Source organism: Ostreococcus lucimarinus, chromosome 20 (genome assembly GCF_000092065.1).
Source record: "Ostreococcus lucimarinus CCE9901 chromosome 20, complete sequence".
NCBI classification, from domain to species: Eukaryota; Viridiplantae; Chlorophyta; class Mamiellophyceae; order Mamiellales; family Bathycoccaceae; genus Ostreococcus; species Ostreococcus sp. 'lucimarinus'.
The window spans coordinates 91,171-104,802 of record NC_009374.1 but is presented as its reverse complement, the minus strand read 5'-3'; the positions used below and the strand labels follow the sequence as shown (position 1 = coordinate 104,802).

Genomic DNA, 13,632 nt, shown 5'->3' with positions numbered 1-13,632 from the left:
GACTTTTTACCGGACGACAAAAATATAAATGCTTGCATGTTTTACATAAAGAATCAATCTCGAGCGACGACTACACGTACCATCGATCGAGGAGCTCGGGGAGTTCGCGCACGTGCGAGATGACGCCGTCCACGACCGCGTCGCTGTTCGCCTCGACCCCTCCTCGAAGCGACTTTTCCGCGTAAGGCGCCCCCCCTCCGCTCTCGTACGGTTTCGTCGTCGGATCGCACACGTGCACCGTCTTGAAGTCGAACTGTTTCGCGCAGTAACAATCGTTCAGAACATCGTCGCCGACGTGCGTCCACGAATCGGCGTCGCCCGAATACCCATGATCCGCGATCGCGATGCCCATCGCGAGCTGAAACGGGTACGCGTTCGGCTTCCTCGCCATCTCTCCGTGCACCATGTGTTCATCGATCAGCGCCTCGGCGGAGATTTCAAAATCAAAAAACTCTCCCAACCCCGCGCCCGCGGCGCTGCCGAATCCATTCGTGATCGATCCCACGGCCACCCCCGGATGGCGCTCGCGAATCGCTCGCAGCGCCTCCGCCGCGCCCGGATACACCAACTCCCGCGCCATCGCGTTCCGCATCGGTATCCACGCCAGGTGATACCCCCGCGCCACCGTCGCCACCGCATCGCTCTCCGGTATCCCGCACTCGATCGCCGCCCGCGTCGCTCCCGCGATTCGTATCGCCGCGTACGACATCGGTTCCGCCGTCGTCCCTCGCGCCGCCGCCTCGCACTCCCGCTGCTCGCGGATCCGTTTCATCGTCGCGTGCACGCGCGCCGTGCGCGGGAACCGCCCTCCCAATCGCGCCGAGCACCACTCGATCAGCGCCTCGTTCGCCGCGTTCACCACGGGCGTCGTCGGCCAGAGCGTGTCGTCGAGGTCAAACGTGATGACCTCGAGCCTCTCGTCGCGCCTCGGCGCCTCGGCGCGTCGGCGCGTCGCGCGCGCGGGCGTCGACGGCGCGGTCGACGACGCGCGCGCGCCTCGCGCGCGCCTCGCGCGCGCGTCGGCGCGCGCGGGCGCGACGCGCGCGATTCGAGCGGTCGCCATGCGCGTCGTCGAGTGCGGCAGAGCGCGTCGCGCGCGCGCGATGGACGCCGCGCGAAGCGCGCGCGCGCGATGGACGCGCGTCGCGGCGACGACGCGCGCGCGGACGCGCGCGCGCGCGACGACGCGGGCGGCGGCGACGCGAACGTCGACGCGCGCGCAGATTTTTCGTTTCGCGAATTCGACGCCGCGCGCGACGCGCGAGACGCGCGAGACGCGCGCGCGCGCGGGCGCGACGACGGCGCCGCGCGACTTGGACTCGGACGCGACGCCCGAGCTCACGAGGGCGGAGCGCGCGTGCGCGTGCGCGGCGGCGGCGGCGGCGGGCGCGGCGGCGAGCGCGGCGCGCGCGGCGACGCCGCCGCTCGCGACGGTCGCGGTCGCGATCGCGGCGTACGCGGTCGCGCGCGCGGTGTTCGTCGAGCGGCGGTACGCCGAGGCGCTCGTGTCGCCGCGAGAGGCGGCGGACGCGGATGGTGAGTTTTTGGACGTCGACGGCGTGGAGGTGCACTATAAGCGCGCAAGACGGGCGAACGCGAAGCGTTTCATCGAGTGCATGCACGGATTCGGGGCGAACGCGTCGTCGTGGACGACGAGCGATACGATGCGACGCGCGAGCGAGGCGCTGGACGCCGAAGTCGTCGCGCACGATTCGTGCGGGTTCGGATTGACGGCGCGGCCGAGGGACGTGAAAAAGTACACGCGCGCGAGCGACGCGAAAGCGTGTCGAGCGATCGCGCGCGAGGTCGGCGGCGACGCCGCGGCTCGTTCGCTCACGCTGATGGGTCACAGTTTAGGCGCCGTCGGCGCGGCGCTCGCCGCGGCGCAGGGTGGAGTGGACTACGTCGTTCTCGTCGCGCCGGCGATAATCGGCGGCAAGCTCAGGAAGAACGACGCCGGCGATGACGCCGCTCTTTCGCTCCCGACGTTCGTGCGCGTCGCGTTCGCCGCCGTCGGGGCGGCTGCGGCGACGGCGGCGTGGTGCCTGACGTGCGCCGTGAAGCCGTTTCTCATCCTCCTCTTGCGCAAGCTCGTGCGCAGCAAAGAGTTTTGGACGAAAGGTTTGCGCGCCGCGATAGATCCTTCGCGAGTCGACGCGATGGCGAGCGACTGGATCGATGGGTATCGCAAACCATCCGTCGTGCGAGACTGGGACGTAGGGATGTTTCGCGTCGTCTTAGCCTCCGTCGTCGCCGCGAGTTCGCCGCGCGAAATTTGGCGAGACGCCATGGCGCGCGCTCGCGCGACGACGCAGCCCTCGACGTTAGAGCGCGAAGACGCCGTAAACGCCCTCGTCGAGAGCGGTGCGAAGATTCTGATCGTCCACGGCGAGAACGACGTCATCGTTCCCGCGAGTAATTCGCGAACGCTCGCCAAGTTATTAAACTGCGAGCTTCGCATCCTTCCTAAATGTGGACACATGCCGCACGAAGAAAGCCCAGAGGCGTTCATCGACGTCTTACGCGACTTCATATCGTAGATAGGATTTGTTTGTTTAATGTACTGTACCATCCTGTATTGTTTGCGTGTTCACTACTTGGCTATCGTATCGTCGTCCGCGCGTCTCGCGCGTCTCGCCTCGCGTCGTCACCTCGGCTTCGCCGTCTCCAACGCCTTCATCGCTTCCGCGTCCGCCAGCTCTGGAAACTTCTTCACCAATCCTGGCTGCGCCGCGTTCCACGCCAGCGACGCCGCCGCCAATCGCTTCTTCTCCTCGTCCGTCGTCCGCACCCCTCCGCTCGTGTGCTCGTTTGCGCTCATGAAACTGATGAATCCCGTCACGATCGCCTGCGACGACCACGCCGGGTTCCAGCTCTCCTGATGCCACTCCGTCATCGACATGCATATCGACTGATTCTCCGCGAACCGTCCGTTCGGCGTCAGAACGCTCACAGCGGGCGCCGCGAACGGATACGTCGGCTTGAACTTAATCTTCATCACGTACCAACCGCGCTCGTACGGCGTGTCGTGCGCGCCCTGGATCAGGACGAACCACTCGAGGAGGTCGCCGTCGTCGACGTGCACCCTGGGCGCGAGCGGCGGCGGCGCGGCGCGGAACTGCCTGAGCTCGCGCGTGAGCCGCGTCGCGCACGCCTTGCTCGGGGGCGCCATCGCGCGCGAAGTGACGACCGCGTGACTGTTTGCGCATAGGGGAGGCGTTTTTTAGGCGTTTCGAGACCGCGCGCGGCGGCGACGCGCGGCACTGAGCGACGCGCGCGCGCCATGGCGAGCGAGCGAGCGCGCGAGGAGGGCGAAAAACCGCGATACGGCCTGGGCGAGGGGCCGTACGCGCTGAACGAGGACGACACGGCGAAAGACCCGGTGGCGTTTCGAGAGGCGCTGCTCGAGGACCAGGAAAAGCTGAAGGACATCGAGCGCGACGAGGCGCTGGCGAAGGCGCTCCTGGGCGAGGACACGGGCGCGATGCAGGAGGCGTTGAAAAAGCTGGTGGCGATCGTGCGTGATTCGGACGCGCGCGGGCGTTCGGGGACTGACTGACTTTGCGCGTCTCGCGCGAATCGCAGGCGCGACACCAAGCCGAGCAAGACTCGAATTACGACATGAACTCGAGCGACATCATGCGCGCGCGGTGCACGGTGCCGAGAGACCCGACGGTGCTGTATCAAGGCATGCTCAAGGCTGGATTGCAATACGGGCCGTCGTTCAGGTTACTGAGCCAGGTTTGGGTTCCCGAGGCGTTGGATCGAGAGCAACGCGAAGGCGGCGGCGCGTCGTGAGGAATTCGCTCTTTCGCTCGACCGCGTCTTCCCAGAGCGCCTCGCGCGTTCACGCGCGCTAAACGTTTAAAATTATGCTCTCGAATCGAATGTCAAGCTCGTCGCCGCGCGCGCGCTTCGCCTTCGCGTCGGTTTCGTCGACTCGCGCCACACGACGACGCGACGCGCGCCCGTCGCTCGACCGCCGTCGCATCGCGCGCGCGCGATCGCGTCGATGCCGCGAGAGAGAATGCGCCGTCGACGCCCGTTCGCGCGCGCGTCGTCTCGCTTCGTCGCGTGCGTCGCGCTCGCGCTCGCGTGTTGGTCGAGTCGTTGCGAAAGCACCTCGGCGAAAGACGCCGACGCCGCCGCGCGCGCGCTTCGCGATGAACTCTCGACGCTGCGACATGCGCTTCAAGAGGCGAAAGAGGCGTCGACGGCGCTCGGGAAGGCGGTGCACGGCGCGGAGCGGGCGTTGAAGAGGATGGGCGGATTGGTGAAGACGCCGGGCGTCGCGGCGACGGACGAGACGCGATGCGACGCCGGAGGTCCGACGAAGGACGACGAGATGAGTTTCGACGGTGATTCGAAGCGCGTGGCGTCGAGCTCGATGCCCGTGTCGGGCGAATTGACGCTGGAGGAAATACGTCGCGCGGCGGAGGAACACGTGCGCGCGGCGCTCGCGGGGGAATCGAAACGCTCGAAGACGTTTTCAGACGCGTTCGATCGTGTGTCCGCGGCGCGGGTGAGTACCAAGGTGACTGCGGTGCACGTGCTCCCTTTTAGAAACGGGAAGGCGCGTAAGGCGAGATATTACGCAACGGGCGACGAATTCGGGCGAATCGTGGTGCGGAGAACTGAGACGGGCGACGCCGAGTGCGAAGTACAGACGAACACCTCGGCGAGCGTGCGATCGATGACGGCGTATTTATTGGCTCTGAACACAACGGTGTTGGTCACCGGGCACGACGACGGCACGGTTGCGTTCACGAAGATTGAACAAGAAGTCGTCGAAAACGTCGGCCCGGACGCGGACGCGTTTCCAACAGATTACACCTTGCGAGCGTCTTCACTCGCCGCGATGACGGTGCGGGAAGCGAATGCGAAGTATAGAGTGAAACTTCGGGAGCTCGGTAAAACGTCTCGGGCGTCGTCATCGTCGTCTGGGGCGTTAGAACACGTGGAGGAGAGCTTTCCGGTCGAGGCGTTGGGAATGTATCGCATCATGGGTAAGCGATACGTCACGGCGGCGGACACTGACGGTCGCGTCGTCGTTTTCCTGCCCTCGCTGGGTAATTTTGCGAACGTCCACGGCGTGTTCTCCGCCGGTTCCAAGGTTTTCGCGTTTCGTCCGTACAACAAAGCCGTCGTCGCGCTCACTCGACGAGGCGTCGCGTACGCCGACATCAACGCGTTTACGACCAAATCGTATGCGTGCGATGGTTTAATGCGCTACGACATCGCCAGCGCCACGTTTGATCCACGAATGAGCTCGAGATTGACGGGTATCACGACCGAAGGTCACGTGATCTCGGGTTTCGTCGCCCTGGATGGGCCGAGGACCGGGTGTGTTATTTACAGCGGCGCAGAGACACACGAGTCTCGAGTATCCGTCACCACGATCGCCGCCCTCAGAGGCTATGTCGTCGTCGCCATGAATGCTGGATTGGAGATTTTAAACATCACCAACACGAAGATAGCTAAGCGCGTGCTGCACTCGAGCAATCGTTGGCAGCTTGCGGACGAAGGCGTGACGCCGACGACGGCGGGCGAGTACGCGCCGGTGATCGCGTCCGACGGCGAAAGCCAAATAGTCATCAGCCACCCCGACGAAGGTGCAGTGTTTGTGTACGAAAGTGCGATGTACGTCGCCGCCCCGGCCAGTTTACTCGGCGAAAATCCTTGGTTTCAGCCGCTGGCGGTGATGATCGCCCTCGGCGTCGGCATATGGAGCTATCGGCGGCAAAAGATGTCGTTCACGCCAGAAGCCAGAAGCTCGTCCCACAACGAAACTATGGAAGCGCTGCGAAAGTTAGGTTACGGGCAAGACATGGCGCGCGCGCGCGCGCTCGTGTCCGGCGAGACGCGACCGGGCTACGAGCCGTGGACGCCGGCGACGATTCGTAAGGAAGTCGAGGCGGCTCGACTGAACGGCGATTTGTGATTTGTAGCGTTGATTGATCTTTAAGGTTTGTCGTGTATTAAATCCGTAATGACGAAAGGATGAGCGCAGGCGCGTTTCGACGCCTCCGCGTCGCGCGCGCGCAAACTCGCGGCGTCGTGACTACACGGAGGATTCTTCCTTGGACTTTTCAAAGTCGCCTCGCGCGCGCTTCGCCTCCAGAATAGCCTCCGCGCGCGCGCGCTTCTTCGCTTCCTCCGCGCGAGTGTCATCGATCGCGATCGTGCTCTTCTTCCACTGTTCGCTCAACTTCAGCTTACGAACGAACTCCGTCACCATGGCGTCATCCAGCACCCCCGCGTCCGCCGCCTTGCAAAACGCGTTCAACTGCGGCAGCTCGAGCGTCTTCGCGTCCAGTCCCCGCTCCGCCATGAACGCGATCCAACCCCCGCCCTCCAACTTTTCCAGCTGCGCCTCCGTCTTTCGCTTGATCAGCACCGCGAACACCGCGTACGGCACCATGATCGGCGCCACCGTGTACAACAAAAAGCTCGTCGTGTCCGCCGTGCGAAACTTCCAAAACGCCAAGAGATAATCCTGCACCTCTTGCGCGTCCGCCCGCGCCGCGCCCGCCGCGCTCACCGTCGTCATCGCCGTGATCGCGATCGCGCGCGCCCTGTCCGCGATCGTCATCGCCTCCGCGCGTTCGTTCGCGCGCGCGCGCGTCGTCGTCGCGCGTCGTCCGTCGCCATGCCGACGTCGCGCGCCACCTTCGTTATCGTTCGCGCGTCGCGTCGTCGCTCGACGCGCCGTCGGCGTCGCGCGCACCGCGAGCGCGCGCATCGTCGTCGTCGGCGTCGTCGTCGTCGCGCGTCGCCGTGTGTCGCCGGCGTCGGCGGCGCGTCGAGCGACGACGCGACGCATCGGATAAGACGATTGTTGTGTGCGTCGTCGTCGTCTGACTGTTTACCCATACGAAGACGCGTCCCGACGCGTCCCTCGACGCGGATTCGCGCGCGCGTCGACCGCACGGCGGCGCGCGAGCGAGCGCGCGCGCGCGACGGACCGGCGACCGCGCGCGAAGCGCCGCGCGGGTCGAGCGGACGCGCGACGCGCGCGCGGCGCGAAAAAGGACGCGCGAACGGGACGGACGCGGGCGATGCGCGCGACGACGACGGCGCGGACGCGCGCGCGCGCGATCGCGCGCGCGGGAGGCGCGCGAAAGCGCGCGCGGGACGCGCCAGGGGCGCGCGGGACGGCGGGCGCGGCGCGGGCGCGCGCAAGGGGGGCGCGAGGGGTGGGGACGCGCGCGCGGGACGGGTTCGGGACGCGCGCGGAGACGCGAGGATGGGTCGCGAGGGCGATGGACGACGGCGACGCGAGAGAGACGACGCGAGGCGACGCCTCTGCCAACGCGATGGACGCGGCGGCGGCGGCGGCGGCGGCGATGCGCGAGGAGAGCGAGGAGGCGGAGACGGCGGAGACGGCGGAACGCGAGCCTTCGACGGACGACGACGACGAGACGGAGGAAGAGATGGAGGCTCGAGAGCGCGAGGAGAAGAGCGAGCGGAATAAAGTGTCGAGACGAGTGTTCGGGGCGGAGACGGACACGCGCGCGACGACGTGGACGCGGAGCTTGTTTATGCTCGGCGCGATTTTTGTCTTTCTCGCGGCGTATCCTAAATTCGTCGGATGGTTGTGCTCGTATTTCGAACCTTTGGACACCGCGGTGTCGGCGTACGAGGCGTTGACGTCGAACGTTGGATTGGATTTACGGATCATGCGCGCGACGTCGACGGCGACGTTTAAAGTCGTCGCGTTGTGCGCCGTGATCACGGGTTTGATGCGCGAGGGTAAGCTTCCGCTCGAGACGCCCGTCGTCGTCTCCAAGCTCGCGTTCAACGTCATGCTGCCCGCGTATCTGTGCACGCGCGTCGCGGCGACGCTGTATTTGTCTCCTCTCACCAAAGCGTTGGCCATCTTACCGATAAGTGCGATGGCACAAGTCATATTTGGATCCATCATCGGCGTCGGCGTCACGTACTTCGTCAACCGCTTTCACGCGTACGCGTCGTCGCACACGCGGGAAGAAGAAGACTTGGACGAGGAAGAGGAGATTAAGCTCGAGCGAGAGAAGAGAGACATGTCGCGCCTAGGCATCGCCGCGTGCTCTTTCGGGAACACGTTCACACTTCCTCTGGTATTTTTGACGGAAGTCCTTGGCCGCGCGCGCGCGGACGAAACGGCGGGATACATCGCTCTCTATCTCATCGGTTGGACGCCAGTGCTTTGGACGGTCGGTTTCTTGTTAATCGCTGGACCCGTCGCGGTGGCGGGTTTGAGCAAAGATGGCGAGAAGAAGGACGCGTTGCGTGATGCATTTTTGACCGCAAAGGCGACGATGGCGCGCATCGGCAAAGAATTGTTGAACCCGCCGCTGCTGGGCATCATCGCGGGTGTTCTCATCGGCGCCACGCCTTTGAAGGAAATCTTCGTCGGTAACTTTGCGGATGCCACGACAGAGTTTCCCGCGGTATTGACGTTCATATCCGTCATCTTCCGAGCGCTGTTCGAGCTCGCGGCGAGCATCGGTGCCGCGGCGCTCCCAGGACAGATGCTCGTCTTGGCGTCGAGTTTGGTGAAGATTACTCCCGAAGACGTCGAGAAGAGAATCGCGCGCGCTAAAAAAGCGAAAGAGCGCAGCGTACCCGTCGACGACGACGAAATGGAGGAGAATGCGAAGAAGAGGAAGAAGAAGAGTTTGTTCGTCACCGTTTTGGACGTCTTCTTTGGATCGTTCGCTGGAGCGTTCGCGCTCGTCATGCGCCCCTTGCGGAAGATTCGCGCGGGTTGGAACTATCTCACTCGTTTGGATTCGCCAGACATGCTCGCCTTAGTCTCCGCGTGTTTAGTTCGTTTCGTGTTTCTTCCTGGCGCGTGCTTGTTCGGATTACTTTTCCTACGAGCGCTCAACTCGCCGTGGTTTCCGAGCGATCGCTCGGCGGCGTTGGTGCTTCTCACCATGTCGTGCATGCCTGCGGCGCAGAACCTCGTGCTATTGACGCAGTTGCGAGATGCGACGCGTCCGTTGGCGACTCGCTTAGCGGCATTGATGTTGCGCCAATACGTCTTTGCCATCATTCCCGTCACATTTTGGCTCACCGCCTTCACGTCGGCAGTCGTGTAATATTTTTCACATCGCATCAAATGCATCTCAAACGTGTACCTCGTGCGTCATTACAACCGTCTCGTCTATAAAATATTTCTTTAATTACGTGCAAAACTAGCACAGCCTAGAATCGCAAGCCCGGGTTTTCGATGCGCGCGATGTCGGCCTCGACCATCTCCTTGATGAGCTCCTCGAGCGACGTCGTGCGCGGGTTCCACTTCAGCTTGTTCAACGCTTTGGACGGATCACCGATGAGAAGATCGACCTCCGCGGGGCGGAAGTAGCGTTCGTGCACGCGAACGAGAGTGCGGCCGGTGGCGATTTCGATACCGACTTCGTCGACGCCCTCACCCTCGAACTTGAGCTTCATGCCCGCGACGTCGAACGCGCGGTCGACGAAGTGTCGCACCGTGTTAGTTTCCCCGGTGGCGACGACGAAGTCTTCCGGAGTGTCTTGTTGAAGCATCTTCCACATGCACTCGACGTAGTCGCGCGCGTGGCCCCAATCACGCTTGGCGTCCATGTTACCGAGGTACAAGCATTCTTGCTTGCCCGCCTTGATGTTCGCCACGGCGAGGGTGATCTTGCGCGTCACGAAGGTTTCCCCTCGGCGGGGCGACTCGTGGTTGAACAGAATTCCATTGCACGCGTACATGTCATACGACTCGCGGTAGTTCACCACGGCCCAGAAAGCCATCATTTTTGCCACCGCGTAAGGAGATCGCGGGTAAAACGGCGTCTTCTCCGACTGCGGGATCTCTTGCACTTTGCCGTACAGCTCAGACGTGGACGCTTGGTAGAATCGCGCCGTCTTCTCTTGCCCGGACAAGCGAATCGCTTCGAGCAAGTTCAACGTCCCGACGCCGTCAACTTCGGCGGTGTACATCGGCATTTGGAACGACACTTGCACGTGAGACTGCGCGGCGAGGTTATACACCTCCGTCGGTCTCACGTCGCGGCAGATCGCCACGAGGGCGTGCAAATCCGTCAAGTCGCCGTAGTGCAAGAAGAAATTCTGCCCGTTCGGGTATCCGGGCTCCATGATGTGTTCCAATCGCGGGTGGTTGTACGAAGACGATCGTCGCTTGATCCCGTGCACCGTGTACCCTGCGCGCGTCGCCAAGCAACATTAAAAACCGTCAGTCGCCGTTCGCGCGCGCGCTCAACCTCAACCGCGGCCGTCTTTCCGGAATTCCCATAATCTTTCCCTCACGACGTCGTCCTCCGCGCGTTTCGCGCCCTCCGCGCGCGCACGTTTCGACATAATAAACTTTCCCATCGTTCTCTCCCCCCCGCGCGTCCATCCGCGCCCCGACGCGCGCGCGCGACGCGCGAATGCGGGAACTTTTCCGGGTCGATCTATCCATCGCGCCATTCGCACCTTTCGACAGCAACAGCTCGACGAGATAGCTCCCATCCTGCCCCGTGACGCCCGTGATGAACGCCACCTTACGCGCGCGATCACCGTCGCTCAGACCGGCCTGCATCTCGCCCGATTTATACTCTCGCGGCGCGACGTTCACCTCGCATCCCGTGGACACGGGCACGGACATCGCGTCTCTCGCGCGCGCGTCCTGCGCTCGGGCGGTGCGTCTCTCGCGCGCGAGCGCGCGGGCGAACGGGCGTGCGCGCGGCGCGTTCGGCGCGGCGTGCGGCGGCGCGTCGAGGCGCGCGCGGGTGTGCGGCGATCGCGCGCGATCGACGCGAACACCATCGTGTCTCTCGTCCCACCTCTCGAGTCACGACTCGTCGATTGCCCCGCACGATTCGTTGAACGCGCGTCGCGACGCCACAGCGCCGCGCGCGACGCCGCGCGGCGCCTCGACCGCGACGGCGCCTCGACGCGAGCGCCCGCGCGCGTCATGACGCTCTGGACGCTCACGCAGAGCGCGCTGCTCGCCGCGAACGCGGTCGCGATCCTCAACGAGCCGCGCTTCCTCGCGAAGCGCGGACTCACCGCGCGCGACGTCCGCGACGGCGCGGTCGCGCCCGCGAGCGCCAAGGGACAGATCATCGGCGTCATCAACGCCGCGACGTACCTGCGCGTGCCCCTGATCGCGCTGAACGCGATCGTCGTCTTCGTCAAGGTGGTCTTCGGGTGAGCCGCGAGACGCGACGCTCGACGCGATTGTAACCGCGCGACCTCGACGACGCTCGACGCGATTGTAACCGCGCGACCTCGACGACGCGCGCGCGCGCGACGCTTAGCGATCTAAATCTTCGGTTACAACTGATCGAGCTTTCACGTGTAAAAAGTAAAAACATGGTAAACAACACCCCACCGCGATCGACGTCGATGGAATTCACCGCGCCGCGGACGCGTCTTCCGACGAAATCGGTTCGTTCGGCACGCCAATCGTGCACGTCGGTTTCGGGCCGTACTTCGCCCAAAATCCGGCGCCAAACTTCGCCCCGTTCGTCTCGAGCCACGTCACGGGCATCGGCACCCCCGTCGGTTGCGCCGAACAATACGGCCGGCTTCCGGGCTTGGCCAAGTATTGCTGGTGGTAGTCCTCGGCGTAATAAAACGTATCGCCCGGTCCCTTGATTTCGCTCGTGATCGCCCCACTCTTCCCCGCCGCCCGCAGCGCTTCCCCGTACGCTTTCGCCGAGTCTTTCGCCATCGCTAACTGCGCGTCCGTCGTGCAATAAATCCCGCTCCTGTACTGCGTCCCGCGGTCGTTGCCTTGCCCGTCGCCCTGCGTCGGGTCGTGGCACGTCCAGTGCATCGCCAACAAATCCGCGAACGACACCTTCCGCGGGTCGTACGTCACTTTAACGCACTCGGTGTGTCCCGTCGAGCCCGAGCACACCTCCTCGTACGTCGGGTTCGTCGCGCGTCCGCCGACGTACCCGACCGACGTGCTGTGCACGCCCGGCAGTCGCCAAAACATCTTTTCCGCGCCCCAAAAACAACCCGTGGCGACGACGACGACGTCGTGCCCGCTCGGCGTTCGCTTCACGTCGGTTTTCAACACGTAATGCGTCGAGGAGACGACGATCGGGGCGCGAGATTGCGACGCGGACGCGCCGCGGAAGATGTTCTTCAACTGTTGCATCGGGACGCGCGAGGCGGAGAGTGGCGCGGAGGCGGGACGATGGATTGCGTTGCGTCGCGTTGTTCCCGCGTGACGTCGTCCGTTCGCGTGCGTTGAATGATTTGAATGACAACGAGAGTGCGTGATGCGGCTCGAGCGCGTTAGTTGGCCGCCAGGGCTTCTTCGAGCGTCACGGGCGCGTTGGGCACGTTGATGGTGCAGCCGGGCGCGGGGCCGAAGGTTTTCCAGTAACCAGCGCCGAATTTGGCGCCGTTAGCCTTGAGCCAGGCCTCGGGCACGGGCACGCCCGTCGGTTGCGCGGAGCAGTACGGTCGGCTGCGCGGTTTGGCCAAACTGTGGTGGTCGAGACGCGTCGTCGGTCAGTCGGCGCGCTTCGCGCTCGCGAGACGAGACGCTCGAGACGAGACGCGAAAGCGTTCGATGCACGCACTACTGCTGGTGGTAGTCCTCGGCGTAATAAAACGTATCGCCCGGTCCCTTGATTTCGCTCGTGATCGCCCCATTCTTCCCCGCCGCTTTCAACGCCTCGGAATACGCCTCGGCGGAGTCCTTCGCGACGGCCAACTGCGCCTCGGTGTCGCAATAAATCCCGCTTCTGTACTGCGTCCCTCGGTCGTTTCCTTGTCGGTTACCCTGCGTCGGATCGTGGCACGTCCAGTGCATCGCCAACAAATCCGCGAACGACACCACGGCTGGATCGTAGAGCACTTGCACGCACTCGGTGTGTCCGGTGCGTCCGCTGCACACCTCCTCGTACGTCGGGTTCGGCGTGTGACCGCCGACGTACCCCACCGCCGTCGTGTACACGCCCGGCACGCGCCAGAACATCTATCGCGCGCACCGCAATCTCCCGTCAGTCTCGATCGTCGCCCTCGCCCTCACCGCGTCGCGCTCGCGTCGTCGTCGTCGCACCTTCTCCGTCCCCCAAAAGCACCCCGTCGCGAACGTCGCCCGCTCGAGATTTTCGGGAAACGGCGCGCGCATCGCGTGCCCCTTCAAGACGTAGTGCTGATCGCTCACGCGCATCGCCTGCGCGCGTCCCGGAAGCGCGTCCGCCGCGGCGACGATGCCGTCGCCGCCGAGTCCCATCATCCCCATGAGTTTCGCCATCATTTCCTCCTCTCTCGACGCCCGCGCCGCGATCGAGCGCGCCGTTCGCGTCGTCGACCGCGCGTTCGCGCGTCTCGGCGCGATCGCCGCGCGCGGAATCGCGCGCGAGGCGCACGCGCGCGCGCGCATGTTCGATTTGAGCGCGCGACTGTGACGTCACACGCGCGCTCGACGCGCGTCGCGACGCGCGCGATGCTCGATCGCGCGCGCGACGTCGCGGCGAGGTGCGAGAGACATCGCGCGACGCGCGCGCGGCGCGCGCGACGATTCGCGACGCGCGCGCGACGCCGCGAGAGGGAAGACTGACGCGAATCGCTCGACGACGCAGGTTGGCGCGAAAGGTCGACGTCGAACCGCCGGCGCCGACGCCGCGCGAACGCGCGCGCGAGGGCGAC

At 64.6% G+C, this 13,632-nt stretch overlaps 9 protein-coding genes across 9 annotated transcripts; 4 read left to right on the top strand and 5 right to left on the bottom strand.

The window, feature by feature from the left end:
• Nucleotides 1-70: 70 nt before the first annotated feature.
• Nucleotides 71-1,063, bottom strand: OSTLU_18953 (predicted protein; the record flags this gene model as incomplete). Its single annotated transcript, XM_001422446.1, has 1 exon — nt 71-1,063. The coding sequence occupies one exon, from the start codon at nt 1,061-1,063 to the stop codon at nt 71-73; it is 993 nt and encodes a 330-aa protein (XP_001422483.1).
• Nucleotides 1,064-1,664: 601 nt separating this feature from the next.
• OSTLU_94057 (predicted protein) lies at nt 1,665-2,540 on the top strand (the record flags this gene model as incomplete). The annotated part of the gene is made up of 1 exon (XM_001422618.1): nt 1,665-2,540. The coding sequence occupies one exon, from the start codon at nt 1,665-1,667 to the stop codon at nt 2,538-2,540; it is 876 nt and encodes a 291-aa protein (XP_001422655.1).
• A 107-nt stretch (nt 2,541-2,647) lies between these two features.
• Nucleotides 2,648-3,172, bottom strand: OSTLU_29356 (predicted protein; the record flags this gene model as incomplete). The annotated part of the gene is made up of 1 exon (XM_001422445.1): nt 2,648-3,172. The coding sequence occupies one exon, from the start codon at nt 3,170-3,172 to the stop codon at nt 2,648-2,650; it is 525 nt and encodes a 174-aa protein (XP_001422482.1).
• Nucleotides 3,173-3,283: 111 nt separating this feature from the next.
• Nucleotides 3,284-3,798, top strand: OSTLU_29355 (predicted protein; the record flags this gene model as incomplete). The annotated part of the gene is made up of 2 exons (XM_001422617.1): nt 3,284-3,517; nt 3,586-3,798. The coding sequence occupies 2 exons, from the start codon at nt 3,284-3,286 to the stop codon at nt 3,796-3,798; spliced, it is 447 nt and encodes a 148-aa protein (XP_001422654.1).
• A 229-nt stretch (nt 3,799-4,027) lies between these two features.
• Nucleotides 4,028-5,941, top strand: OSTLU_94056 (predicted protein; the record flags this gene model as incomplete). Its single annotated transcript, XM_001422616.1, has 1 exon — nt 4,028-5,941. The coding sequence occupies one exon, from the start codon at nt 4,028-4,030 to the stop codon at nt 5,939-5,941; it is 1,914 nt and encodes a 637-aa protein (XP_001422653.1).
• A 120-nt stretch (nt 5,942-6,061) lies between these two features.
• OSTLU_18950 (predicted protein) lies at nt 6,062-6,592 on the bottom strand (the record flags this gene model as incomplete). Its single annotated transcript, XM_001422444.1, has 1 exon — nt 6,062-6,592. One exon carries the CDS (start codon nt 6,590-6,592, stop codon nt 6,062-6,064), a length of 531 nt encoding a protein of 176 aa, XP_001422481.1.
• A 670-nt stretch (nt 6,593-7,262) lies between these two features.
• OSTLU_25832 (AEC family transporter: auxin efflux) lies at nt 7,263-9,086 on the top strand (the record flags this gene model as incomplete). The annotated part of the gene is made up of 1 exon (XM_001422615.1): nt 7,263-9,086. The coding sequence occupies one exon, from the start codon at nt 7,263-7,265 to the stop codon at nt 9,084-9,086; it is 1,824 nt and encodes a 607-aa protein (XP_001422652.1).
• Nucleotides 9,087-9,192: 106 nt separating this feature from the next.
• Nucleotides 9,193-10,555, bottom strand: OSTLU_43847 (predicted protein; the record flags this gene model as incomplete). The annotated part of the gene is made up of 2 exons (XM_001422443.1): nt 9,193-10,175; nt 10,450-10,555. The coding sequence occupies 2 exons, from the start codon at nt 10,553-10,555 to the stop codon at nt 9,193-9,195; spliced, it is 1,089 nt and encodes a 362-aa protein (XP_001422480.1).
• An 816-nt stretch (nt 10,556-11,371) lies between these two features.
• OSTLU_43507 (predicted protein) lies at nt 11,372-13,219 on the bottom strand (the record flags this gene model as incomplete). Its single annotated transcript, XM_001422442.1, has 2 exons — nt 11,372-11,962; nt 13,040-13,219. The coding sequence occupies 2 exons, from the start codon at nt 13,217-13,219 to the stop codon at nt 11,372-11,374; spliced, it is 771 nt and encodes a 256-aa protein (XP_001422479.1).
• Nucleotides 13,220-13,632: the final 413 nt, after the last annotated feature.